Here is a 27,353-nt window from a genome sequence, read left to right as displayed (position 1 = left end):
CTACATTTCTAAGGCGTTGATTCCTCTCCTGTCTTGTTTCTTTATCGTCCAGGTTTCACATCTGTATGTATCTATCTATATGTATGTTACCACAGAAAAGACCAAACTATGTACAAGCCATGTCTTCATCGCCAATGAAATGTTCCTTGGTTTGAAGACCTTGTCTAGTAACTTCATTGATGATATGCCCATGGCTATTCTATTGATTTCCGGTGTCATTGCTACATCTTCACTGATCATTGAGTCAAGTAAGGTGAAGTCGTTTACAACTTCCAATTAGTCGCCATCCATCTCAAATGTGTCCTGGTTGTACTTGGCAGTAGTCAATATCTTTGTTTTCCCATGTTCGATCTTTCCATCTTGACACTCTGATAAGTCCTTCATTCCATCTACATTTATTGCTATCAATGTTGCATCGTCTGCGTATTTAAGATTGTTGATGATTCGTCCAGCAATTTTGATTCCTTTTTCTTTTACTGTTAGTCAAATCAAAGGTCCTGCCACTAGGAAGGTTTCCTCTAGAAAGGAATGTCTATTTTCTGGATGATGTGCAACTTTCCATTTGGCTATGTTGACACAAACATAATAAAGTGTCCAGCTGTCGTTAAGAAAAGATTAAAATTTCCATCTGTATTGTCTTCTGCATGCCGTTCATTTTTATATTTAAGCAATTATTAAAATTTACAAGACAAATACAGCTTACTGTGTTAAAGAATTGCAGTTTTCCGTCAAAATTGGATGTTTTATGATCCATATGGGATCTGGGTTTTTTTGCACCTCCTTATACTTGAATATGCGAGTCCAATATGAAAAATAGAAGAGTCTAGTGCACGTTGATTTTTTTTTTTTCAAATGGATATTCGGTTCATGTGAAAAAAAACGGTCCTCTCAATAAAATTGGTCTGATTGCTCTCAATTTCCTTCACACGTGAATAAAAAATATGAGTGTGAATGTGGCATTTGTCTGCACTCACTCAACCGTGTGACATGTCCATGTACTGTCCAATTTTTGGTGGCGGACTCTGACCTTGTCACCAGTCTGCGAGGTTCAAAGTTTGTCCTATTCTCACCCATGTTGCAGATCAGACACAGCCAATGAAGTCTGTAAGGATCCTTTAGACATGGATGAAACAAGGAAGACAGACTTTGTACTTCACTGGTCTCTCTAGAGTTCATCCATTTTTAAATGATCCGTTGCGTAGAATCAGTGGTTACAAAAAAATCTCGATAAAAAAAATCTACACTTTCAATGTTCTCCAGTGAAAGAAAAACAGATGCAACTAGGATGACATCGGAGGAAAAAAGATCAGTTTCTCTTGGATGGTTGATGTGTGAATGCGGCCTTGCCAGAATTCTCTCACGAAAACAGAGCAGTACAAAATTTTGGAAAATATTTATTTCTAACTGATAATAATGTAGAGCTAACATTTTACAGAGCGTAAGATTGTGAAACCCACAAGAGTATTCAAGAGAACTGCTAAATCAGTGGAGCAAAGCTAAAATGTGCTAACACATATACAGTATATACCAAAACATCTCTACATTTTTAGGTCCAGGAACCTCCAGAAATGGGCAATCTAAAATTTACTCTGCGACTTGTTCTCCTGACATTTGTTTTAAGGCTAGGTGCATTAGGTATGCTGATCAGAGTGTGAGCATGGGGTGATCCGATCCCCCTGGATGAGAAAATGGAGAAAAAAATGTCTTCATCCTCTAAATTCTGGCAGTTCATGAAAATTGGACTGCACTCAGATGTCGTCAACACATTCATTGTCTCACATGGCTGTATGATCCAAATATCAGGTCAAACTCGGTCATGCAGCGATTTTCCAAGTAAGTCCAAGGAAAGAAATCTGACCTGTGTACAGCTCAATAGAATAACATTGGTCCCAGTGCAATCTGATGTTTTGTCGGATCGCACTTGGCCCTAAATATATATTTGGTATATCGTTCATCATACTGACCCACACAATAAAGGGGAATTCTCACACTTGAAAGCTATCCCTCATCCATGGGATACGATATGGAAGAACTTTCCGATCTCTAGAGATCCTGAGTACCGGAGCTTTATGAACCCCATGTGAATGAAGTGGAGGTCAATCGTGTGAACTGTCGCTCTATTCATACTAATGGGTGTGCTGAAGATCTACATTCTCAAGCAATCCCATTTATGGCCAATTCAGGAAACACTTGCGAGGTAAAATGTCCACAACACCTGTAGATGGTTTCCTTAAAGGGAACCTGTCAGCAGGAATGTGCACAGTAATCTACAGCTAGTGTCAGGTTGGCGCTGTTATGCTGATTACAATGATACCTTGGTTCATGAAATCTGTCTTGTGGTTGTTGTTTAATCCTTATTTTCAATTTTGAGTTAATGCTATGCTCGTGCCCAGGCGCGGCCTGTGGGGGGGGGGGAGTCTTCATGTGGTGCTCTGATTAGGTATTCACCTGCATGGCTTCTGACAGATCACTTATCCCTCACTGACCTGCCCCCTAATTTACACAATGAGTATTATATGTACATATACTGGGAAAAAAAAAACCTCCTGCGGCAGGCACTGGCCAAGTCACCTGTGCTGCAGCATAATCGTATGTGTAATGTGCATATAATTATTATGGTCGAGATTATCCTGATGATAAAAATATATATATTGAAAATGGCGACCGCTGCGCCTGTGCAGTAGCCAATTTTGGTGAACATACAGGAGATCAGATAGCTACTACTGAGCAGGCTGTGCCATCTTGCTAGAGAAGGAAAAAAATGTCCTCCTCCAAGAAGGCGCCACCGTGCCTGCACAGTAGCAGCTATCGGATCTCCTGTCTATACACTGAAATCGGCTACTGCACAGGCGCGGAAGCCGCCATTTTCAATTTGTTTTTTCTTTAATATCAGGATAACTTCAACTATAATTATTATTATAAATACAGCCGATGGTGTTATCCCAAAATTTGCATATAAAGAACTAATAAAGGATAAAATATAACTTTTACTAAATCATTAAAAAGCCAAAAAGCTCACAATAAAAGTGCAAGGTGCATACCACAAACAAACATACAAGCAACCGTGTATATAGCGCTGTAGATCTTTAACTGAGAACAATGTAGTTCTAGATAAATGATATTCTATCGTGTCCTATTCAAAAATATTCAACAGCGCAAAACCCCTATAGTTTATGATACCTTTTAGCCTAGGTGTGGAAAAACCACTCTCAATAACCTACCAGGTACCTAAAAATCATAGTACTACTAAGGGATTTTTTTGTGATCCCAGTACAGCAGCAAAAAGCCATATACAGTTGTACACTGCAGTCCGGGGTAAATCAATGAATTCAGACTTGCCAAAATTGTATAGTATTCAGTCTACCTGAGACTGTTAAACAACCTTATTAGGCCCACTTAAGAATCCAACAAGTATGGCTGGTTATGCAAAACTTATAATAAAGAACGATCTCACCCGCTTCAAACCATACGCGCATGGATGGCAGCGTCGGCTGGACGGGCATGTTAAAGCACCCCAATGATATCCCCTGAAGAGTTTAAAACGAAACGCGTCGGGACAGTAGGGGAGGACGTCCACCGCCACCAGTACAACTGAACGATGTATCATGGTTTGAAGCGGGTGAGATGTGCCTAAACATTGGAGCTCCCCCACAAGTGACCCCATTTTGGAAACTAGACCCCCCAAGGAACTTATGTGGGGCTCGGAAGGGAAGTAGTGACGTTTTGAAATGCAGACTTTGATGGAATGGTCTGCGGGCGTCACGTTGCATTTGCAGAGCCCCTGATGTGCCTAAACAGTAGAAGCCCCCCACAAGTGACCCCATTTTGGAAACTAGACCCCCCCCCAAGGAACTTATATAGATGAGTGGTGAGCACTTTGAACCCCCAAGTGCTTCACAGTTTATAACGCAGAGCCGTGAAAATAAAAAATCATTTTTCTTTCCTCAAAAATTATATTTAGCCCGCAATTTTTTATTTTCACAAGGGTAACAGGAGAAATTCGACCCCAAAAGTTGTTGTCCAGTTTGTCCTGAGTATGCTGGTACCCCATATGTGGGGGTAAACATCAGGGTTCGGAAGGGACGGAGCACCATTTGACTTTTTGAACGCAAGATTGGCTGGAATCAATAGTGGCGCCATGTTGCGTTTGGAGACCCCCTGATGTGCCTAAACAGTGGAAACCCCTCAATTCTAACTCCAACACTAACCCCAACATATCCTTAACCCTAATCCCAACTCTAACCATGACCCTAATCACAATCCTAACCCCAACACACCCCTAACCACAACCCTAACCCCAACACACCCCTAACCCTAATCCCAACCCTAACCCTAACACACCCCTAACCCTAATCCCAACCCTAACCACAACCTTAACCCCAACACACCCCTAACCCTAATCCCAACCCTAACCCCAACACACCCCTAATCCCAACCATAACCCTAACCACCATCCTAACCCCAACACACCCCTAACCCTAATCTTAACTCTAATTCCAACCCTAACCCTAAGGCTATGTACCCACGATGTGGATTTGTGTGCGGATTTTTCCGCACCATTTTTTAAAAATCCGCAGGTAAAATGCACTGCGTTTTACCTGCAGATTTACCACGGATTTCCAGTGTTTTTTGTGCGGATTTCACCAGCGGATTCCTATACAGGAACAGGTGTAAAACGCTGCGGAATCCGCATAAAGAATTGACATGCTGCGGAAAATACCATGGGCACAGCAAATTTGGTTTTCCATAGGTTTACATGGTACTGTAAACGTGATGGAAAACTGCTATGAATCCGCAGCGGCCAATCCGCTGCAGATCTGCAGCCAAATCCGCACCGTGTGCACATAGCCTAATTCAAACCGTAACCCTAACCCTAATTGCAACCCTAACCCTAATTCTAACCCTGATTCTAACCCTAATTCTAACCCTAACCCTAGTGGAAAAATAAAAATAAATATATTTTCTTTATTTTATTATGTTCCCTACCTATGGGGGTGATAAAGGGGGGGGTTATTTACTTTTTTTTATTTTGATCACTGTGATATGATCTATCACAGTGATCAAAATTAATAAACGAATCTGCAGGCCGGCAGATTCGGCGGGTGCACTGCGCATGCGCCTGCCATTTTGGAAGATGGCGGCGCCCATACTAGAAGCCGAACGGACACCAGGAGGGACCCCGGAGGTACAGGGGGGTGGGATCGGACTGCGGATGGGCGCCAGACAATTGCAGCAGAGGACATAAGGGAGGGTAGGGAAAACTGGCGGCGGCTGCAGATCACCGCCGTCAGTCGGCGGGGGCAGATCGGGGTCTCCAGCCGTGGCCGATGATATTGCAGCATCGGCCATGGCAGGATTGTAATATTTCACCAATCTTCACTGGTGAAATATTACGATTGCTCTGATTGGCTGTTGAAAGTGAAACAGTCAATCAGAGCAAGATCGTAGCCACGTGGAGGTGAAGCCACCCCTCCTGGGCTCAAGTACCACTCTCCCTGTCCCTACAGGTTGGGTGAAATTTAAGTTACCTCTTTCACCCGATCTGAAGGAACGCGATCCTGCCATGACGCCACATAAGCGTCACAGGTCGGATTGTCACCGACTCATGACGCCTACGTGGTGTCACAGGTCGGGAAGGGGATAACTCACATACCAGCTGTTCATTCCATCTGTGTGAAGTCTGTAGTCCATAGAGAGTGAAGGAGAAGGCAGGAGGAGGCCCCAAGTGACCGCTCCCCCCTCCTAAGAGCCGTGATTATATATGTCCCATAGAGCACGTGTTCTCTCTAGATGGTTTCAACTTTTACTCTGAGCTAAATATACAGAAATAGCTAATGCAATGTCAGCAAAATGCAATGCGCTCAGTACAGAATTGAGAATAAGAATAAGTCAAGAATCAATAATATTTAACATACTGTACTTATATTCATTATATAAACTAGGGGGCAGCTCACTGAGGAATCAGTGACCTGTCAGAAACCATACATATGAATACCTAAGCAGACCACCACATGAAGACCCCCCACAGGCCGCCCCGGGGCACGAGATTATCATCAGTGATTCATTACTTACATTTAAGTGGGGACTGGATGACTTTCTTGAAAAGTATAATGTTACAGGTTATATATACTAGATTCGTTGATAGGGTGTTGATCCAGGGAACTAGTCTGATTGCCGTATGTGAAGTCGGGAAGGAATTTTTTTCCCCATGATGGAGCTTACTCTTTGCCACATGGTTTTTTTTGCCTTCCTCTGGATCAACATGTTAGGGCATGTTAGGTTAGGCTATGGGTTGAGCTAGATGGACTTAAAGTCTTCCTTCAACCTTAATAACTATGTTATTATTAACTAGCTTAAACTGAAAATATAAAGATTAAAACAACAACCACAAGACGGATTTCATCACCCAGGTATCATTGTAATCAGTATAACGGCGCCAAACTGACAGTGTCTGTAGGTTACTGTGCACAATCCTTCTGACAGGTTCACTTTAAGTGGTATAGGCTACAAAATGGAATCACTTCTGTGGGGTGTTTCCTTTGTGCTAACAAGTCAGTGGTTCTGCAAAAGCGATAAGGCGAATGAACAACAATCCAGCAATATTTGTAATCCACAAGCCGAATGGGGCTCCTTCTCTACTGGGCCATAATGTGTGATGTACAACCACATAAGGGGTATTATTACACTTGCCAGAAATTAGGTAACCGATTGTGGAATTTATTTTTCTGCTATTACTTTGAGAAAAATCACATTTGTAGCCATTATTATCAACTTTTATGCATTTTTTTTTATATAAAAAAAAATAATCTTTGAAGGTGCCTGTGTGTATAAAGTGCTACATGGCATTTTGACAATGTGCCAGGTGTCTAAATCCAAAAAATATATCAGTGGGTGTGTGGAAAGGTTAATATCAACTTTTTATTTTAGAATTTAGATTTTATTTGTACATGTCAAAAGTGCATAAATAGTTGTGCCTACCAAAAGCAAAATTTAAAAAAAATTAACAGCAGCGAAAGACTTAACCACGTTATATTACCACGTTAGCAATTTGTATACTTGTATCACGTCGACTAGAGTATAAAAAGTAACATCTATCCTTGTGGACCGTGACATGCCACTGAAAGGATGTAGAAAAGCCACGGAGACACCATCACGTGTTTCTCAACACAAGCAATGAATAGCCAGGTCTTTCACCGGGAAGGAACAACCACGGGAAGGGCAGCATCCAATAAAGGAAAACCACCTATGCCAAAACATGGTATCCATCCACAGACAGCTGTTTCGGGGTATTTGCCCCTCATCAGTGTGGAGTAGGAAACTGGCCATTAGGAGCAGTGCCTGGTGAAAAGACTATAAACATAAGGATGAATGACCTCGGGGAGATCAAAACAACCAACACCGCGGAGACACCATCACGTGTTTCTCAACGCAGTAATCCAGAACACTTCCACCATCCCTTATGGGAAATATGCAAATGTATGTAGAAAAGCCGTGGAGACACCATCACGTGTTTCTCAACGCAAGCAATGAATAGCCAGATCTTTCACTGGGAAGGAACAACCATGGAAAGGGCAGCATCCAATAAAGGAAAACCACCTGTGCCAAAACATGGTATCCATCCAGACAGCTGTTTCAGGGTATTTGCCCCTCATCAGTGTGGAGTAGGAAACTGGCCATTAGGAGCAGTGCCTAGTGAAAAGACTATAAACATAAGGATGAATGACCTCGGGGAGATCAAAGCATCCAACACCGCGGAGACACCATCACGTGTTTCTCAACACAGTGATCCAGAACACTGCCCCCATCCCTTATGGGAAATATGCAAATGCATGTAGAAACCATGTTACCATGTTTTGGCATAGGTGGACACCCCCATTACTATATTAAAAAAAAACAAAAACAAAACAAAACAAAAAAAAAAAAACACACCACAGCCTGAGTAAAGTCCTTTATTTGAAATAAACACCCCCCATTTATTATTGAAAAATTAAAAAAAAAAATAAACCACCATATTCCTCACCTGCCTGAAAAGAAGACGATCCATTTGTCCTGCAATGAGTCTAGCCCTGCTACATTTAGATGCCATGGTGAACAGTGGCATGATGCAAGCGTTCAGCCTGGCATCTAGCAGAGACACTGAGCCGAGTACCTCAGTGTCACGAGCAGCTCCGTGTCTCTGCTGGATGCCAAGCTAAACGCTCGCATCATAGCTTTAGGCCTGCGGTCTACAGAACGGCCGAGACGCCGACGCGCGCATAAAATGTCAGAGTTCCAGTGCAGTGACATCATTGCCTCTGTGTGTGCTGGCGCTATGACAGTATGTTGGTCTGCATGAGCTTTGCCGGAGGACTCGCCAGGATTCTGCATTAGGTGTGTATATGATGTTTTTTATTTTGACTAAGACTTGTGTGTGGGGGGGGGGGAAATCAAACAATGGGGGACCCTGATACAGGGGGTAATTTCATATTTATAGGGACTATTAAGGGAACCCTTACAAAGTCTAGGAGGAAATAAAATTGTTTGGGGGCTAATTCAGTGGCCATTATGCTGTTTGGGGGCTAATGTGAAAGCAATTATACAGTTTCGGGGATAATGGGGGGACCTTTGTATAGTTTGGGGGCTAATATGGGTGTCAATATAAAGTGGAGCTAATGCAGTGGCCATTATACTGTTTGAGGTTAATGTGGGGGTCAATCATACAATGTGGGGACTACTGTGTGGGCCCTCATACAGTGTAAGGGGCTCTTATACATTGTAGTGAGTTTTGTGGGGTCCTCAAAGTGCGGGAGCCATTATACAGCATGGGAACTAATGTGGGGGCGACTATACAGTGTGGTAGCTAATGTGGGGCCATTATACAGTTTGGGGCTAGTGTGGGGACTATTGAGGAGGTCATTACAGTGTGGGGCCATTGTACAGTTTGGGTTCTACTGTGGGGGCCTTTATACAGAGTGAGGGCTTTTCTGGGGGTCACTATACTATGTTTTGTGGGAACAGTGAGCACATTATACGGTGTAGAGCGAAACTGTGAGCCCACAATATTGTGTATAGAGGAGCTGTACATTGGGGGACTCAGTGGACATAATTACATGTTAAGTGGGCACTTAAGGAGCATTATTGTTCTAGGGGCACTCCGAGTATTGTGACCGTCAAAGGGGTAAAATGTGAATACTGTTTTCTAGGGCATTAATATTTTCTAGGGGCAATTTTCCCATCTAGAGGGCACAAATGAGGCATTTGTGATGGCATTACTATGTGGGGCACTAAGAAGGAGCACTTATTGTGGTAAATAGCAGGTGCAGTAATAGGGACACATATGGCAGAGGGGCACCTTCTGGAAATGTGAGAAGGCAAATGTGTGTCTTTGTTGTAGTCTCTGCAGATGAGTTTGTGGCTGGAGAAGTTGTCATGTCGGTCTAGGTAAGTAGAAAAAGTGGGGAAAAGTGAAAGACTCAAACATAAGGAATGGCAGCTGTAAGTCACTATACAGTATATACTGTAATCACTTGTATGTTCTGCAGGACTGGTAACACTATAGCAGCTAACCATATGGCAGTAATATCAAAGCGCCAGTATAGTGGTAATCACAGTTACCGGTTAGGGAGCTCACTCAAATGTTTTACCCTTCCTGAGATGAAGCAGTAGCTACTCCTCTGGATGTACTAGAAAGTGGGCCTATTTGTTTTTTTTAACCATGCTCAGGATATGGTAAAAACGGACCTGGCAATGTGATTCCCCAGATCAGTATCAGTATGCAGATACCAAACTTTTTTTTTTTATTAACTGGTAAATAAAAATTCTGAAATCTATTAAAAAAAAAAAAAAAAAACACAACAACTTTTTTCGTGTCGCCATTTTCCAAGACCCGTAACATTTCCATTTTTTGGGGATCTGGGCCTGGGTGAGGGCTTCCCTTTTGTGTCTTGAGCAGCCATTTGTACCAATAGCATTTTTGTGTGGATGCAATATTTTGATTGCTTCTTCCGTTTACCGATCAAATTAATTTACTTTATATTTTGATATATTGGACTTTTGTGAACAAGGCGATAACGAAGGTGTATTTTTTCCGTTTTATTTTTAATGGGATTAAAGGGGGGTGATCTGAACTTGTCTTTTTTACTTTTTTACTATTTTTTGAAACTTTTTTTTTAATTTTTACTGTAATTAATAGTTCCCTTAAGGGGCTTGGAAACTGAAATTGTCTGATTGCTTGTGCTATGCATTGCAATGCTGCAGCACGGCTATATGTATAGTGAAAATCATGGTCTCCTGTAAACGCCAGCTAAAAGCTGGTGTTCACAGAAGAATCATCATGACTGTCACGAGGGTCTTCAGCAGTCCCTCGACTGTCATGCCAACCCATCAGTGCCCAGTGATCACATCATGGGAATAATGATGGGTGGGTGGAATGGCAAGTCACTGCCAGCACGTGTTAAATGCTGCAGTCAGAGCTGTGCTCCACCCTTGGCTGTCAAAGGCACATGATGGCTGATTAATTCTGGCATCATGTGCCAGGAAAGATGCGTGTTCAGTGTGCGAGCCCGCATCAAAATCAGGGACATGACTTTTGACATACAAGTACATCAAAGGTCGCAAGGGGGTTAAAGCTAAGTTACCATGTGCAAAAACACAGCAGATATTTAGCTGTCTATTCACTTATAGAAAATGGCTGCATTTTACACTGCTACAATCAAAAGTACATCAGATTTTAAGCAATGTGATGCACATACAGCAAAATATATCCGTAACAAACTGACAAAGAGATGCAAGTGCACCTTCCCCACACTTTTTTGCAGTGATATTTGCAGCAGTACATACCACTGTGGGTATCACTCCAGGACCTCTGCGGAGGTCCACAGCAAACACGTTCTGTGGGAAAGTAGCCCAAATGTTACATGTTTCATTGTGCCATTTGTTCGTAACACAAACGTGAAGTAAAAAGGAAATGTCTACTTCCCTAGGTGTGTTTCTTAATGCTTAAGAAATTATTTTTCTGGGCAAAACATTTTCCACATGTTTTTTATTCAAAACATTTTCCACATTATAAACATGAATATGACTTCTCCACTGTGTGACTTTGCTGATGTCGAATAAGACATGATTTTCGGCTAAAACCTTTACCACATTCCGAACATAAATGTGGCCTCACCCCTGTGTGATTTCTCTGATGTATAAAAAGAGAATATTTTCGGCTGAAACGTTGCCCACACTCAGAACATAAAAATGGCTTCTCCCCTGTGTGAATTCTTTGATGTGTAACAAGATCCGACTTCTGTATGAAACAATGCCCACATTCCGAACATGAAAACGGCTTCTCCCCTCTGTGACTTTTCTCATGTCTGATCAGATTTGATTGACGGTTAAAACAGGTTCCACATTCTGAACATGAGAACGGCTTTTCCCCAGTGTGATTTCTCTCATGCGAAATAAGATATGCTTTCTTAGTAAAACATTTCCCACATTCAGAACATGAATATGGTTTCTCCACTGTGTGAGTTCTCTGATGTAAAACAAGTTTTGAACTAGCTGTAAAACATTTCCCACATTCAGAACATGAAAATGGCTTCTCACCCCTTTGACTTTTTTGATGCTCAAAAAGATTTGATTTCTGCTTAAAACATTTCCCACATTCTAAACAGGTAAATGCATTTTCTTCTGCGTGACTTGTCTCATGTTTAAGAACATTAGATATGTCGACGTAACATCTTCCATATACAATATGACTCTCCTCTTTGGAAGATCTTTCATGTTCAATATCCCATCTGTTATTTCTATTTTTCTGAAAAGAAACAGGAGATAAAACCTGTTGAAAAGGATTAGATGATAAATCTTCACTCTGAAGAGAAGATGGAATATCTGGGATGCTGATGTACTCTTCATATGTATCTTGTGTGATAACATGATGAAAGGCCTTAAAATCTGGAGACATCACATATCTTTTGGAGCTTCCTGTGGAGGAAAAAAAACAAACTTATTTTTGTCTAATATAAACTTACTATATTGAGAGTTTATAATTTTTCTATATAAAATTCACAAACAAATTGCAGGACATGTAGCAAAATTTGGTAGGCTGTAGAAAAACATGACAAACACAATCTTTTGATGTGTAGTGTCATGGAAGGTTATTAAAGAGGTTGTCTAGGACTTTAATATTGATGGACTGTCCTTAGGATAGGTCATCAATGTCTGATCAGTGCGGGCGTGGTACCCAGCATCCACACTGATCAGATATTCCCAGCAGGGCCATTACAAGTCATATGCAGGTTAGGCATCTGACTAGGGTGCTACCTCCCCGATGGGGGAGCACTTTGCAGAAAAAAAAAAACTGACTAGCACCTTCTTCCGGCCAAGGCATTTAGCATAGTGGGGCGTGGGCACACAGGGGAGTATTGTCAGTTACTGACACCGCTCACCCCTCTCTCTCTCTCTCCTTCTGCCCTGGCCATCCCTCACTACCATCATTGGATTGTATTTGCATCTGTCAGATGCAAATACAATAGCTGTGAGTGCCGTCTGTGACATGAGCAGAGGAGCTGTAATCAGCTCCCTGCTCCGCCGGGAACTCTATCAAACCGCAGGCCAATTCTGACCTGCGCCCTGTTGAAGATGGAGCACACAGGGGACATCGAATGGCATGAGAGGACGGGGAGCATGGATTAGGTGAGTATAAGCTTTAATTTTTTATTTTACTTTGCCAATAAATGGAGCTTATAACAATGGGATCTGGATGTGTGGACATTATGAGGGACTGGCTGTGGGGACATTATGGGAGAGCTTGCTTTGTGGACATTAAAGGGCTGGCTGTGGGGACAATAAGAGGGGCTAGATGTGGGCACATTATGGGGCGCTGGCTGAGTGGACATTGAGAGGCTGGCTGTGGGGGACATCATATGATGTGGGAGACTTGTAAGGGAAAACAGTGTACAGGAGACAGCATGGTATAGGCCAGTGGTGACGAACCTGGGGCACGCACAGCATCTCCTCAGCCCACGTGCCATCCCCCTCATCACTACTGCCGCCGCCATTCTCCTCTGCACGCATGCCGTCCCATCAGGCCACGCGCATCCTGGAGGAGGCAGGGGTGGTGTGCTAGTGCTGAGAGGATGTCGCAAGCGTCCTGAGAAGGGTGAGGGTGGTGGCACTAGTGCTGAGTCGATGGCGCTAGTGCTGAGGGGATGGCGAGTGTGCAGAGGAGTGGCAGCGGCAGTGCTGAGGAGTGCGCGGGTGCCCAGAGGTAGGCCTGTGTTATATGAAGAGTCGCAAGCAGAGTGGAAATGGGCAGAGGTGAGTAGCAATTTTTTTTTTTTTAAATGTGGGGCCATTATACTGTATGGAGCACTATGTGGGCACATTATACTGTATGGAGCACTATGTGGGCTAATTATAATGTATGGAGCATTATATGGGCCCACTATGCTGTATGGAGTCCTATGTGGGCCCATCGACTGTATGGGGCACTGAGAGGCCCATAATACAGTGTGGTGGTTATAGCTCCTAAGGGCAGACAGTGTGGTGGGTGTAGCTCATTAAGGCAGACTGTGTGGACGCCATATCATATAGGACGCTTGTTTAGGGTACAGAATAGACAGATATCTTTATGCACAGGGCATTTTAATAAACTTTTTTTTTTTTTTTTTTATTGCACAGTGTTGGGATTTGCTGCAGAAGAGCGGAAAAGAGGGAAGTCTGCTGAGAAGAACTGTAAAAAGTCATCTGGACAAGATGGATATGAAAAGAAAGATATGACGAGAAGATGTCACCCGTAAGGTACCTAGATAAAAAAGGTTTACTTGTTGATACTGACTACGTCTCGTCAGTACTGTAGTTTCAACATGGTTTGCAGTCTAATAATGACTGATAACTCCCAGCATCTCCTTACCATTGTTAAAGACATACTGGGAGTTGTAGGTTCATGGGACACAAATTTATATGGGCCTGACTTGACATTACAACCGACTGCTGTAGTAAGCTTGTTAACGCAGTAATGTAATTATGGTAGTTCTAGTGATGTATTCATGTACTGATGGTGATCCTGGTAACGTATACATGTACTAACGATGATACTCATGTTGTATTTATTTACCAACGGTGGTTCTGATGATGTATTCATGTACTGATGGAGCCTCTGGTGACGCATTAATGTACTGATGGTGGTTCTGGTGATGCATTTATCTACTGAAAAGTGCATTTATCTAAAAGTTAAGTGTCAATAAATATCATAACAAGTGCAAGAAGTCTGTTGTAAGTGAGCAGGGCCTACCGGTAAAGGGGCGTGATGAGGGAACAGCCGGATGATGGACCCCAAAGTGCATTTCGCGGCAGCACAGTGCCGCTTTCTCAAGGGGATTCCCTTGTTATGATATGTAGTGTCACTTAACGTTTTTAGGAAGTCTGTGGCTATGGCACTTTGTTGTGTGAGCTCACCTGGTATAGACCATCAGTCATTTTGACATATACTGGACCATGAGGGTCCCATTTTGGGGTGTTTTTTCTGCATTTTGACTGGCATCGTCTTGTTATTGTGATATAATATTTTTAACTTTTATATTAATAAAAATAAAATGTGTTACTTAATTTTCATCAATGCTCTGCATTTTCCTCCTTATTCACAAAATGGTATCAGGCAGTAACTGAGGACAATCTATGTTTTCTCTGCAGTTAGTGGTTACTAGTGGAGATGAGCGAATATCTTCGGAAACGATCGTCGAATCCGAATTTGCCATTTTCGTGCCAAATTTACGTTTCACAATAGTTTCTGAACATGTTCGCTCATTTCTACTGCCATTGACTCCAATGGCAATCGGCTTGTTCGGCAAATATTTCAAATACAATATTCGCCGGCGATTGGAATCCGAACCGAATATTGAAAAATTTGCTCAACTCTAGGTACTACTCACCTGGGTAGTCATCTGTAGGAATCTCCTGTTTACACCACTCATCACCCCTCACATATGTCTCTGTGGTATTAATATGGGTCAGATCTTCACCCTGAAACAAATATTGTACAAGTCACTGATGGAGAAGTCACATCTATGATCAGCTCTAATCCTGCCATCTCCACCGTCCTCATAACACAAGTATAAAACATATAATACTGGTGGATAAAACAAGACTGAGCACAAGACCTTCACAGCCGTCTACACATCATAGGGAAGATCTCATGACATCTTCTCTCCATCTACCTGATGATCCTGAGGAACATTGGGGTTTTCTTGTTTACAGTCCCATGGAAGAAGAGGACGGGGACATCTCTCTGGTTTTGTCCTCTTACTGGATACAACTGGAGGAAACACATACAGGGACTGAGTTCATTCTTTACATACAGATAATTATAGGTCATGTGTATTTAGTCCTGGCTATTACCTGGTGATGTGAGGGGCTGGGGAACCTCCATCATGACGTCCTTGTACAGATCTTTGTGTTCTTCTAAATACTCCCACTCCTCCATGGAAAAATAGACGGAGACATCATGACACCTTATAGGAACCTGACACATACAATAATATCGTCATCCCCACAATCCCTTTATAGCATTACTGTATAATGTCCCAGCATTCCCAGCAGCATCACCTCTCCAGTCAGCAGTTCAATTATCTTGTAAGTCAGTTCTAAGATCTTCTGGTCATTGATGTCCTCATGTATCAGGGGGTGAGGTGGAAGCCCTGTGATTGGATTCAGGGGTATTCCCCATCCCTCAGACCCAGTGGTCCGACAGCGCTCACTAGAAGTTACTGTATAATTCTGGTTATGGAGAGACAGTAATAAATCGCACTACAGACATTTCCAGAGTCCTCACCTCTCCAGTTATGTCCATCTTTTATTTCCATAAATAACAATGATGTAATGTGACATCATCAGAATCTCTCACCTCTCCAGTAAGCCGGAAGAGGATCTCTAGGGTGAGGTGTAATATTCTCTCCACCATCTTGTCCCTGTCTCTATCCATCCTTGAGTGGTCAATCAGGACCTTCCGAAATTGTAGGGATCTGAAAGGCAAGAAGACAAGTTGATGGAAAATCCTATACAATAACACAATTACTGGAGATAATAAGGGGAAACATATCAGGAATTACATCTTTGGATTCTCTTTCTTTTTGTTTGAACTGAAACATGAATTAAATACACTGCTCAAAAAAATTAAAGGGAACACTTAAACAAGAGAATATAACTCCCAAGTAAGTCAAACTTCTGTGAAATCAAACTGTCCACTTAGGAAGCAACACTGTTTGACAATCAATTTCACATGCTGCTGTGCAAATGGAATAGACAACAGATAGAAATTATTGGCAATTATCAAGACACACTCAATAATGGAGTGGTTCTGCAGGTGGGGACCACAGACCACATCTCAGTACTAATGCTTTCTAGCTGATGTTTTGGTCACTTTTGAACATTCGTTGATGGATGTGTGAGACATGATGTCCCAGATGTGTTCAATCGGATTCAGGTCTGGGGAAGGGGCGGGCAAGTCTACAGCTTCAATGCCTTCATCTTGCAGGAACTGCTGATACACTCCAACCACATGAGGTCTGGCGAACCCAGGGCCAACCGCACCAGCATAATGTCTCACAAGGGGTCTTAGGATCTCATCTCGGTACCTAATGGCAGTCAGGCTACCTCTGGCGAGCACATGGAGGGCTGTGCGGCCCTCCAAAGAAATGCCACCCCACACCATTACTAACCCACTGCCAAACTGGTCATGCTGAAGGATGTTGCAGACAGCAGATCGCTCTCCACGGCGTCTCCAGACTCTGTCACAAGGGCTCAGTGTGAACCTGCTTTCACCTGTGAAGAGCACAGGGCGCCAGTGACGAATTTGCCAATCCTGGTGTTCTGTGGCAAATGCCAAGCGTCCTGCATGGTGTTGGGCTGTGAGCACAACCCCTATCTGTGGACGTCGGTCCCTCAGACCATCCTCATGGAGTCGGTTTCTAACTGTTTGTGCAGACGCATGCACATTTGTGGCCTGCTGGAGCTCATTTTGCAGGGCTCTGGCAGTGCTCCTGCTATTCCTCCTTGCACAAAGGCTGAGGTAGTGGTCCTGCTGCTGGGTTGTTGCCCTCCTAAGGCCCCCTCCACTTCTCTTAGTGTACATTTTTAGGTTTTATTGTTCTCAACACATTCCACTATGTATGTAATGAATAAAGATTTACAACTGTAATATTTCATTCAGTGATGTCTAGGATGTGGGATTTTATTGTTCCCTTTATTTTTTGAGCAGTGTATATTATCAGGGAAGCTCCTTCATGTTTAGGGTCACAAAAAGACACTCCTTCACATGAACACTACAGCTAAGCCCTTGCTGCAAACATAATGCATGCCATCACACTTCGTACATTCTGGCATCACACTGAAACCAATATTGTCTTTCCAGAAAAAAATAACTTAATGGAACCACAGACTTGTGTAATAAATAACTGATCTCTTGTTATGTACTGTAGAATGCGTCTACCTTCACCACAGGTAAAAATCAAGGATGAACAACCTCACATCTTTAGGCTACGTTCACATTTGCGTTGCGTTGGGCGCAGGTTCGGCGACGCATGCGTCATGCGCCCCTATATTTAACATGGGGGCGCATGGACATGCGTTGTCTTGTGTTTTGTGACGCATGCGTCACTTTTGGCGCAAGCGTCAGGGCGCAGAGGATGCTGCATGATGCAGTTTTTTTGCGCCAAAAATCATGCCAAAAATGGATGCATGCGTCACAAAACAATGCGTTTTGCATGCGTTGCCGACGCAACGCCCAACAACGCAAATGTGAACGTAGCCTAACAGATAAAAAGCTCTTATTCAGCTTTAAGGGCTCAGTGTCAACATGTACGGTGGGTCTTGTTCAGGATCCACACCTTCAGTGATGGCCGAACTGTGACTGAAATGTTGCCCTGGCATTTGAAAGCACACAGGCCTATACAGCTCATAAACACGCACTTCACCAGAAATGGGTCTATATTACAAATATAACCAAATACTACTACCACACTATGACCACATAATACCACCACATAGTGCCGGAGCAATGCCACCATACTAAATAGCATCACACATAACAGTACTGAAACCAATATTACCATCAATACTGCAATATAAAAGACATTACCGCCAGACCCTAAGCAGATGATATCAGCATAATATGGGAGTGATACCACTATAACGATCATTAACCAAAACCCAAAACTGTGCCACCTCATGATAATGGCCCGTCTGCCTGGAGCTCAACCATGATAATGACCCTTCTCCCAAGTATCTACTTATGATTAAGTACCTTCTCCCAGACACCTCCTCACAATAATAACCCTTCTTCCCGGGTGCCTACTCTTGATAATGACCTTTTTCAGGTGCCTCCTCATGATAACGACCCTTATCCCAGGCATCTCCTCATTAGGCCGGGATCACAAATGCAAGAACTACGGCTGAGTCTCGCATGTTAATACCCGTCAGCGTGCAGCCGTATTTCTCGCATGTGTGATCCCGGCCTTATAATAACCTTTCTCCCAGCTTGTGGCATGTCTGAGTAGGCAGCAGATTAGGGAGCTAATGGCTTTTCTGCTCGTATACAGTTTGTTTTAACTGCATCAGTTTCCTGAAGATGTACTGACAGAGTAACGGGCTAAGGCCGGACAGGCCCATGTAGCATTTGTCAGAAATCTCAGATGGCCATTCCGACCTTAGGGTATGTGCACACATCCGGATTTCTTGCAGAAATTTCCTGAAGAAAACCGGAAATTTTCTGCAAGAAATCTGCATATTTTTTTTGCATTTTTTTTGCGTTTTTTTTAGCATTTTGCAAGCGTAATTAGCTTGCAGAATGCTAAAGTTTTCCAAGCGATCTGTAGCATTGCTTGGAAAACTGACTGACAAGTTGGTCACACTTGTCAAACATACTGTTTGACAAGTGTGACCAACTTTTTACTATAGATGCTGCTTATGCAGCATCTACAGTAAAAGATAGAATGTTTAAAAATAATTAAAAAAAATAAAAAAAATGCTTATACTCACCTGCAGACAGCTGATCTCCTCATCGGCGTCCGTTCCTATAGCTGGTGTGTGTGCGCAGGACCTTCCATGACGTCGCGGTCACGTGAGCGGTCACATGACCGGTCTCGCGACCAATCACAGGACTGCGACGTCATCGCAGGTCCTTCACCGCACACCAGCTATAGGAACCGAAGCGGCAGCATGCACCTGAGAGGCGGGAAGACATCGAAGGTCAGCATATCACTATTTTTTATTTTAATTCTTTTTTTTTTGACCAATTATATGGTGCCCAGTCCGTGGAGGAGAGTCACCTCTCCTCCACCCTGGGTACCAACCGCACATAATCTGCTTACTTCCCGCATGGTGGGCACAGCCCCGTGCGGAAAGTAAGCAGATCAATGCACTCCTAGGTGTGCGGAATCCCCGCAATTCCGCATTTTTAATGAACATGTTGCTTTTTTTTCCGCGATGCGATTTTTTCGCGGAAAAAAATGCAACATTTGCACAAGAAATGTGGAATACACTGTAAATAATAGGAGGCATATGTTAGCGTTTTTTTCGCGTTTTTATCACATTTTTATAGCAAAAAAATGCGAAAAATACTGAACGTATTTCTTATACTTTTTTTTCCTCATTTGTTTACATGTTGGTAAGTCTGTGTGAATATTTCAACCCAAAAAGGCTAGGTCAGACAGACTTGGCTCTAGTCACTCTAATTTTGCAGAACTCAGAGGAACTTGGACCTTCACCCTTACACAGGGATCTGGACTTAAAATAGGGGCCCCCTGAGTTGAGTCCACAAAGTGGTTGCCTAAGGCAAGAGCAGTTTGACTAATCTGGTCACTGTCCGGAGGGACAGAATCAGGAGACAAAACTGTAGTCAGGGAAATAGCGGGGTCAGATACCAAATCCATCATAATCCAAGGAGATATCTGGGCATAATAGCTACCAACTCCCAGCAGAATGTGGTACTGCCCCATTGGCTACAACAGAAAGTGGATTACACCTGCAGGACAGTGTTTGTCTGAAGTAGCTGCACACTTCACCTGATGTGTCTATACTAGAGGGTCAGTCCGACACTGGCAGTGACTGCTATAGCCCTGCACCACCCCAATGACCGGAAGGGAGCGGCTGCAGGGAGGATATCGCTTTTTTTCTCCTGTAGCCTCTGCTCCTTTTGCACTTGATTAATCTGGAGACAACACTATATGGCCGGGGTCATACTTACAACTACAATGCGAGTCTCTCGCCTCAATAACTGGCACTGCCGCCGGAGGTTCGGACCATAGCGTTCAGCTGCAGAGAAATACATGCGGCCGCACATGCCAGTCCTGAGTATTGAGGAACAAGTGTCTCACATGGCAGTTACAAGTGTGACACCGGCCTTAGGGCGATTCGTTTTCATCAGATCTCTGCAAAAAAATAAAAATAAGCAACTTTTAGCCTGTTTATACCATTCACGCCCCAACTTCGATGGAGTGGGGTAGAGGCGAGCCCAGCTCGTCAGATTCACGATGAGGGGTAGCATTTGCTGTGCCCCAAATCTTACTCCAGCAGATGCGAGGTGCACAGTGACACATACCCCAACGCGCCTCACTTCACTTATTAAGAGGCTTCAGCCTCAGGAGCGCCTGCTCCAAAACCGAGAGGATGGCTGCTCCTCATGTATCACCCCCAATGTCTTCAGAAACGTCCCTATAAACCTCCCCCCCAGAGAGAAAGCGTCATCTGTCCCCAAACCAGAGCGCCCTCCCCTGTATACAGGAGCACAGCCAGCGTCCTATTACTGTACATATACACATGGCAGAGCTGGGGGCACTATCTCCGGGAATGGAGGGGTTACTGCCCCCTGCCCCCGCCCAGTAATGGGGAATCTCCAGCACCTACCTCCACCTGCAGAGCCGCACACCACATATATGGCTGTTCTGTGCGCACAGGACCTGGGATGAGGTCACAGGAGGGGAGGAGTCAGGGGTCACATGATCAGGGGGCCGCCTCAGTGTATGCAGGACTGTGCTGTGCTGGTTGTCATGGTGCTGGATGAGGGGAAGTTTATGTGTGGGGTCAGGAGGGGTTTACAGGGTGGATGTAGCAGAGCCGTGTGTGTACGAGGTGTACGGAGCGGAGCCGTGTGTGTACGAGGTGTACGGTGCAGAGCCGTGTGTGTACGAGGTGTACGGAGCGGAGCCGTGTGTGTACGAGGTGTACGGTGCAGAGCCACTTGTGTATGAGGTGTACGGAGCGGAGCCGTGTGTGTACGAGGTGTACGGAGCAGAGCCGTGTGTGTACGAGGTGTACGGAGCGGAGCCGTGTGTGTACGAGGTGTACGGTGCAGAGCCACTTGTGTATGAGGTGTACGGAGCGGAGCCGTGTGTGTACGAGGTGTACGGAGCAGAGCCGTGTGTGTACGAGGTGTACGGAGCGGAGCCGTGTGTGTACGAGGTGTACGGTGCAGAGCCACTTGTGTATGAGGTGTACGGAGCGGAGCCGTGTGTGTACGAGGTGTACGGAGCGGAGCCGTGTGTGTACGAGGTGTACGGAGCGGAGCCGTGTGTGTACGAGGTGTACGGTGCAGAGCCACTTGTGTATGAGGTGTACGGAGCGGAGCCGTGTGTGTACGAGGTGTACGGAGCAGAGCCGTGTGTGTACGAGGTGTACGGAGCGGAGCCGTGTGTGTGGAGCGGAGCCCTGTGTACAGAGCAGAATCGTGTGTATGAGGTGTACAGAGCGGAGCCGCGTGTGTGTACGAGGTGTGTGGAGCAGAGCCGTGTGTGTGCGATGTGTGTGACCACCGCTGCTGCTCCTCCTGACACAGGACCCACCAGTTCTTACAGGGACCCTATCCCCATCCGTGCCGTTCCAGATCCACGCTATTCCCCTACAATTGGAGCCTATGTGTCCTTCTGGACGTTCGCTCACTCTCCCTTTCTTCCTGAAGTGAGGTTTGACAAAGACCTATATGGTCGAAACGTTACCTCAGCTACTGTCTGTATCACTGTGGTGTTCCTATTAAAAGACTTTTCACATTCATGATGCAAATATACAAATTGAGTGCGGTTGTTTTCTTCAATTTTTGAATGGTCTGGATCTCTCCAAGTTCAACCAGCCCCTTCCTCATTTAATTCAGAGTGCACGTCATTTCTTGTATAACGATGTGTGTGGAGCGGAGCCGTGTGTGTACGGAGCAGAATCGTATGTCTGAGGTGTACAGAACGGAGCCGCGTGTGTGCGGGGTGGAGCCGTGTGTGTACGAGGCGTGCGGAGCCTTGTGTGTACAGAGCGGAGCCGTGTTTGTACGATGTGTGGAGCGGAGCTGTGTGCACAGAGCAGAATCGTGTTTATGAGGTGTACAGAGTGGAGCCGTGTGTGTATGACGTGTGCGTGACATTTGCGGAGTGAAGCAATGTGTGTACAATGTGGATGGAACAGAGCCGTATGTGTACAATGCGTATAGAGCAGAATCTTGTGTGTACGATGTGCACGGAGCAGAGCCATGTGTGTATGGTGTGCAGTATGTACTGTGCAGAGCCGTATGTATATGGAGCAGCTATTAAGGGGTGGAGGAGGTGTTGTATGTTTCTATTTAATTTTGCCTAATACAAGTCATTATACAGAAGAGAATGTTTCCTGTTTTTACTGTAAAATCCATTTTATCTTCGGGTTTTGTGTATCTTCGGTTTTGTATGTTTTAATGTCACTCCGTAAAAGTGGAGTAATACTCTGACAAAATTGTTCCCAGCAGTGACCTGGGAGTCACAGATGCGTACAGGCATCTTCCTTGTGCTGTTCCCATTCTATTTGAGCCCTGTTTCTATCCGTTTCGCGATTTTTATTTTTCCCCCCTCTCCCCAGTGCTCGTTAGGGTCTTCCGGAAAAATGCTCGTTTCCCTTTGACTTCCATTATACTCGTTACTCGAGTCGAGCCCATATGAGCATCTGACCTGCTTGATTCGAGTACCGAGCACTTAAGCATTTTAGTGTTCAATCATCACTAGCACCAATTCCATAAGCACCGTTCCGAAGCTGTTTAGGACGCACTGGCTTTTCATGCTCTACCTTGTTCTTTTATTGAGGCCATGACCCAGGCCATACGAATGGAGCGCAGAGAGAGATGTGATGAGCACCAGTGTGCCTTTTATAGTCCACCCAATCATGTCCGTTTACATGAGATGGAGGTTGAAGTCACCAGTTCTTGTACTGTGATAATTAAACATCGGCACCATTTAGGACTCTGTCTCTGCTGTGGCCTCGCTGGACATTTTCTAAAGAGCTGCCCAACCCGTCCTCAAGCAAGCAAGTTTTCGGGAAATGCCTAGGTGTGGATGATTGTCGAGGATGTCATTCAGACTTCCAGGTACCTTTTCTCTTCTAATAAAGTACTGCTTAATACGGTGCTATCATTCAAGAATTGGTTGTTAACGGCATTGGCTTCCATTGACTGCGGGTATGTAGCTAACTACTGATTTGGGACTGGTTTGGAAATTGGGATTAGGTACAGTTAGTTTGGAAAGACTCATTCAAGTTTTCAAAATTGTACTTCCCTATCAGACACAATGTAAGGCCGGAGACACACTGGTGCGAGATACGGCTGAGTCTCGCTGGTTAAAAGCAAGCTGTGGCGCCGGCACTCCGGAGCGGAGCTGTGCAGCTCCATGTATTGCTATGCAGCTGCACGCTCCGCTCCGGAGTGCAGGTGCCACAGCTTGCTTTTAACCGGCGAGACTCGGCCGTATCTCGCACCAGTGTGTCTCCGGCCTTAAGAGGAGTTACCTCACAACATGACAAATAAACAACTTAGAGAGTGTCTCAGCATTAGGTAACCCTGACAAAGGAACAAAATGAGCCTGTTTGTTGAATCAGTGCCCAAATAAGTTTTCCCACCAGACTGAGGAAAATCTGTAATGAACTACATGGACAGATGAGTTCACGGTCTTTCTAGAATTGGCAATGGAGCCAATTCCCCAGCCATCTGGTTATGACATACTTTCGCACATGTACAAACTTCACAAGCGGAAACAAAATCTTTAAAATTGTTAGACATAGAATGCCACCAAAAGAGTCTAGCAATAGCTTTCTACGTGACTGTGACCCCAGGATGACCATGTTATTGTTATGGAACCCAGACTTTGATGGAATGATCTGGGGGCACCATGTCACGTTTGTAAAGCCCCTGATGTGCCTAAACAGTGGAAACCCTGCACAAGTGACCCCATTTTGGAAACTACCTCCTTAATGAAATTATCTAGAGGCACTGTTTTATAGTAATGATAATAATGCTTTTGATTTTTCTGGTGTATGAATTTATAATGTAGTGGTATGTGTGCAAAGTACATCAGACTATACAAGTGTGTCGTGTCAACAGGGTAAAACCAAATTTTATTGACTTATGGACATGTGGTACTCTTTAAGTCAATCTTTAAAGCAACTTTCTCAAGGCAGTGTCCTTTTGTATTCTCGTATTGGAGCATACTCTGCACTCTTTTGTGTTCTTCGCAGTTTGGGGAATCTCACCGAGAAAATGTTGACCTGGTATGATACGGGCACCATCAGTTTCAGAAGTACTGGGACCCTCACTTTCCTGAAGAGCAAACATTAGGGCCTTGATGACTACCTCCTAAAACTGAAGGAAGGTCCCTATATTGTGTTAGGGTTGGCGGAACGCACCGAATATATTTATTAGATGGGATTGGTGCATTCGCAACCTGGGATCCACCGTGCAGGAAAGAACCTGCTGCTAAGTAATTGGCGGCACTATATGGCGGTATGAACCAGCTCTGTTAGCTTCACAGAGCGACCGAGAAAGCAAAGCTCTGTGCCCTGTTAGACTTTCACAGAGGCACAGGCTAACTACCCAAATGAGAGCAGTCAGTGGTCATGCATGCACACAAAACTCCTCGCCGGAGGTGCCAGCATTCTAGGGGCTTATTTCAGCCAGGTCCCTGAATACACACAAACACAATCTCCTCGCCAGAGGTGCCAGCATTCTAGGGGCTTATTTCAGCCGGGTCCCTGAACACGTACAAACACATGACCACACTGGCGCAAAGCACATAACTTAGGAAGATACTAGCGCATGGCCGTGCGGCCATGCGAGCCTTAAATAGCTGCAGCACGTACCGGACCTTCCTAGAAGGACCAATGAGAGGCTGCTACAGAGCCTGCGCACCTACAGGACCTTCCTAGAAAGACCAATAGATTTGGCTGCAGTACCTGAGCATGTGACCCTTGATCTCCACTGAGAGATCTTACCCTGGGCATGCTCAGTGTGTGCAAAGCAGGACTTAGTCCCAGAAAAGCCTGCTCGCCACAGACCAGTGCAGGGTACAATAGCAGAGGCTGGAGAGGCAGCAGTAACCCTTTGCACAGTATCAGTCTTAGGGCTCATTTCCACATGCGAGTCACACGTCCGTATCTCGCATGTGGAAACCAAGCTGTGGAGCCGGCACTCAGGAGCGGAGCGTGCGGCCGCATAGGAACACATGGAGCTGCACAGCTCCGCTCCTGAGTGCCGGCGCCAGGGCTTGGTTTCCACATGCGAGATACGGACGTGTGACTCGCATGTGGAAATGAGCCCTTAGTGAGACGCTGGGACCGACGTCTCTGCTGAGCAGGCTCCACTGCGGCCAAAGCAGAATGGGAGACCGCAGCAGACACGGATCGAGATTCCCCCTGTGCAGCAGAGGAAACTCAACTCCTAACATTACCCCCCCCCCCCCTAGGGACCCTCCCCCCATGAGCCTCGCTACGCTCAAAAGCTGCAATGAGCAGTGGAGCCTGAATGTGCTCCACAGGCTCCCAGGTTCTATCCTCTGGACCGTGACCCTTCCAGTCCACCAGATAAAATTTCTTGCCACGTACCACCTTGCACCCCATGATAGCATTCACCTCAAACTCATCCGTGGATGAACCCGATGTCCCGGCAGATGACTCAGAAAACCGGTACAAATGAACGGGCTTTAAGAGGGAAACGTGAAAAGTATCGGTGATACCAAGGCGTGGAGGAATAGCCAAACGGTAGACCACAGGGTTGACCTGTTCCAGAACCTTGAACGGGCCAATGTAGCGAGGCACAAACTTAGTGGACTCAACTCGCAGCCTGATGTTACGGGCGGAGAGCCACACTAAGTTGCCAGGAGCAAAGGTCGGAGCGGGGCGCCGGTGTGTATCAGCCGAAACCCTCATTCTCTCCTTGGAGGCCCGGATGGCATCCTGTGTGCGGTCCCAGATGTCACGTGCCTCCACCGCCCAGTCTGCCACCCTAGAATCTGTGGATGACACGGGCATGGGCACAGGGACACGTGGATGCTGGCCGTAATTAAGGAGAAAAGGAGTCTGACCAGTGGAATTGGCTACGGCATTGTTCAAGGCAAATTTCGCCCAAGGTAGAAAGATGCCCAGTCATCCTGCCTAGCAGAGACAAAATGTCGCAAGTATGTCACCAGAGTCTGGTTGGTTCTCTCTACCAACCCATTCGTCTCGGGATGATATGCAGAGGAGAGATTCAGCTCTGTGCTGAGTAAACGGCAGAGCTCTCTCCAAAACCGAGACGCAAACTGGGGACCCTGGTCGCTGACAATTTTATCAGGCATTCCATGTAAGCGGAAAATATGTTTTATGAACAACGCCGCCAAGGCCTCTGCAGAAGGTAACCGTGGAAGCGGCACCAAATGCACCATCTTAGAAAAATGATCGGTGACTACCCAGATAACGGTGCAGCTACGAGACTTGGGTAAGCCCACCACGAAGTCCATCCCGACCATCTCCCAGGGCCTGTCTGCCACCGGCATGGGGTAAAGTAACCCAGCAGGCCGTTGCCGAGGAAACCGATTCTGGGCGCAGGAGACACATGCCCGAATATAGTCCCCGATATCACGGGCCATATGCGGCCACCAGTACGTCCTCACCAAAAGCTCAGATGTCCTCTTGGTCCCAAAATGTCCACCCACTCTGGACAAGTGAGCCCAAGAGAGAACCTCCGGTCGCAAATTCGCTGGTACGAAAGTCTTGCCCGGGGGCACGGACTCTAGCGAAACCGGAGCCACAGTTCTCAGGCTCTCAGAAGGGACAATAAGCCGAGGCTCCTCCTCCTCCTCCTTAGATGACACTATGGAGCGGGAGAGAGCGTCGGCACGAATGTTCTTCTCCCAGGAGAGAAAATGGAGAGTAAAATGGAACCGGGAGAAGAACAGGGACCATCTAGCCTGGCGAGAATTCAGCCGCTGGGCCGTCTGTATATATACCAAGTTCTTGTGGTCAGTGAACACTTGGAAGGGAAAGCGAGCTCCCTCCAAGAGGTGTCTCCACTCTGAAAAAGCCAACTTCATGGCTAGCAACTCCCTGTCCCCGATGGAATAACTCCTCTCTGCTGGTGTGAA

General features: G+C 45.2%; 1 protein-coding gene across 1 annotated transcript; it reads right to left on the bottom strand.

Moving 5' to 3' along the window:
- Positions 1-10,662: 10,662 nt before the first annotated feature.
- On the bottom strand, positions 10,663-21,032 carry LOC143766201 (oocyte zinc finger protein XlCOF7.1-like). Its single transcript, XM_077253691.1, has 7 exons — positions 20,866-21,032; positions 15,869-15,986; positions 15,571-15,741; positions 15,364-15,487; positions 15,183-15,280; positions 14,898-14,988; positions 10,663-11,949 (listed from the first exon to the last, which is right to left on the bottom strand). The coding sequence occupies exons 2-7, from the start codon at positions 15,944-15,946 to the stop codon at positions 11,042-11,044; spliced, it is 1,470 nt and encodes a 489-aa protein (XP_077109806.1). The 5' UTR covers positions 15,947-15,986; positions 20,866-21,032; the 3' UTR covers positions 10,663-11,041.
- Between the last annotated feature and the right edge of the window lie 6,321 nt (positions 21,033-27,353).

Source organism: Ranitomeya variabilis, chromosome 4 (assembly GCF_051348905.1).
Source record: "Ranitomeya variabilis isolate aRanVar5 chromosome 4, aRanVar5.hap1, whole genome shotgun sequence".
NCBI lineage: Eukaryota > Metazoa > Chordata > Amphibia > Anura > Dendrobatidae > Ranitomeya > Ranitomeya variabilis.
The sequence above is the reverse complement of the archived record's forward strand: the minus strand, read 5'-3'. Positions and strand labels throughout refer to the sequence as shown.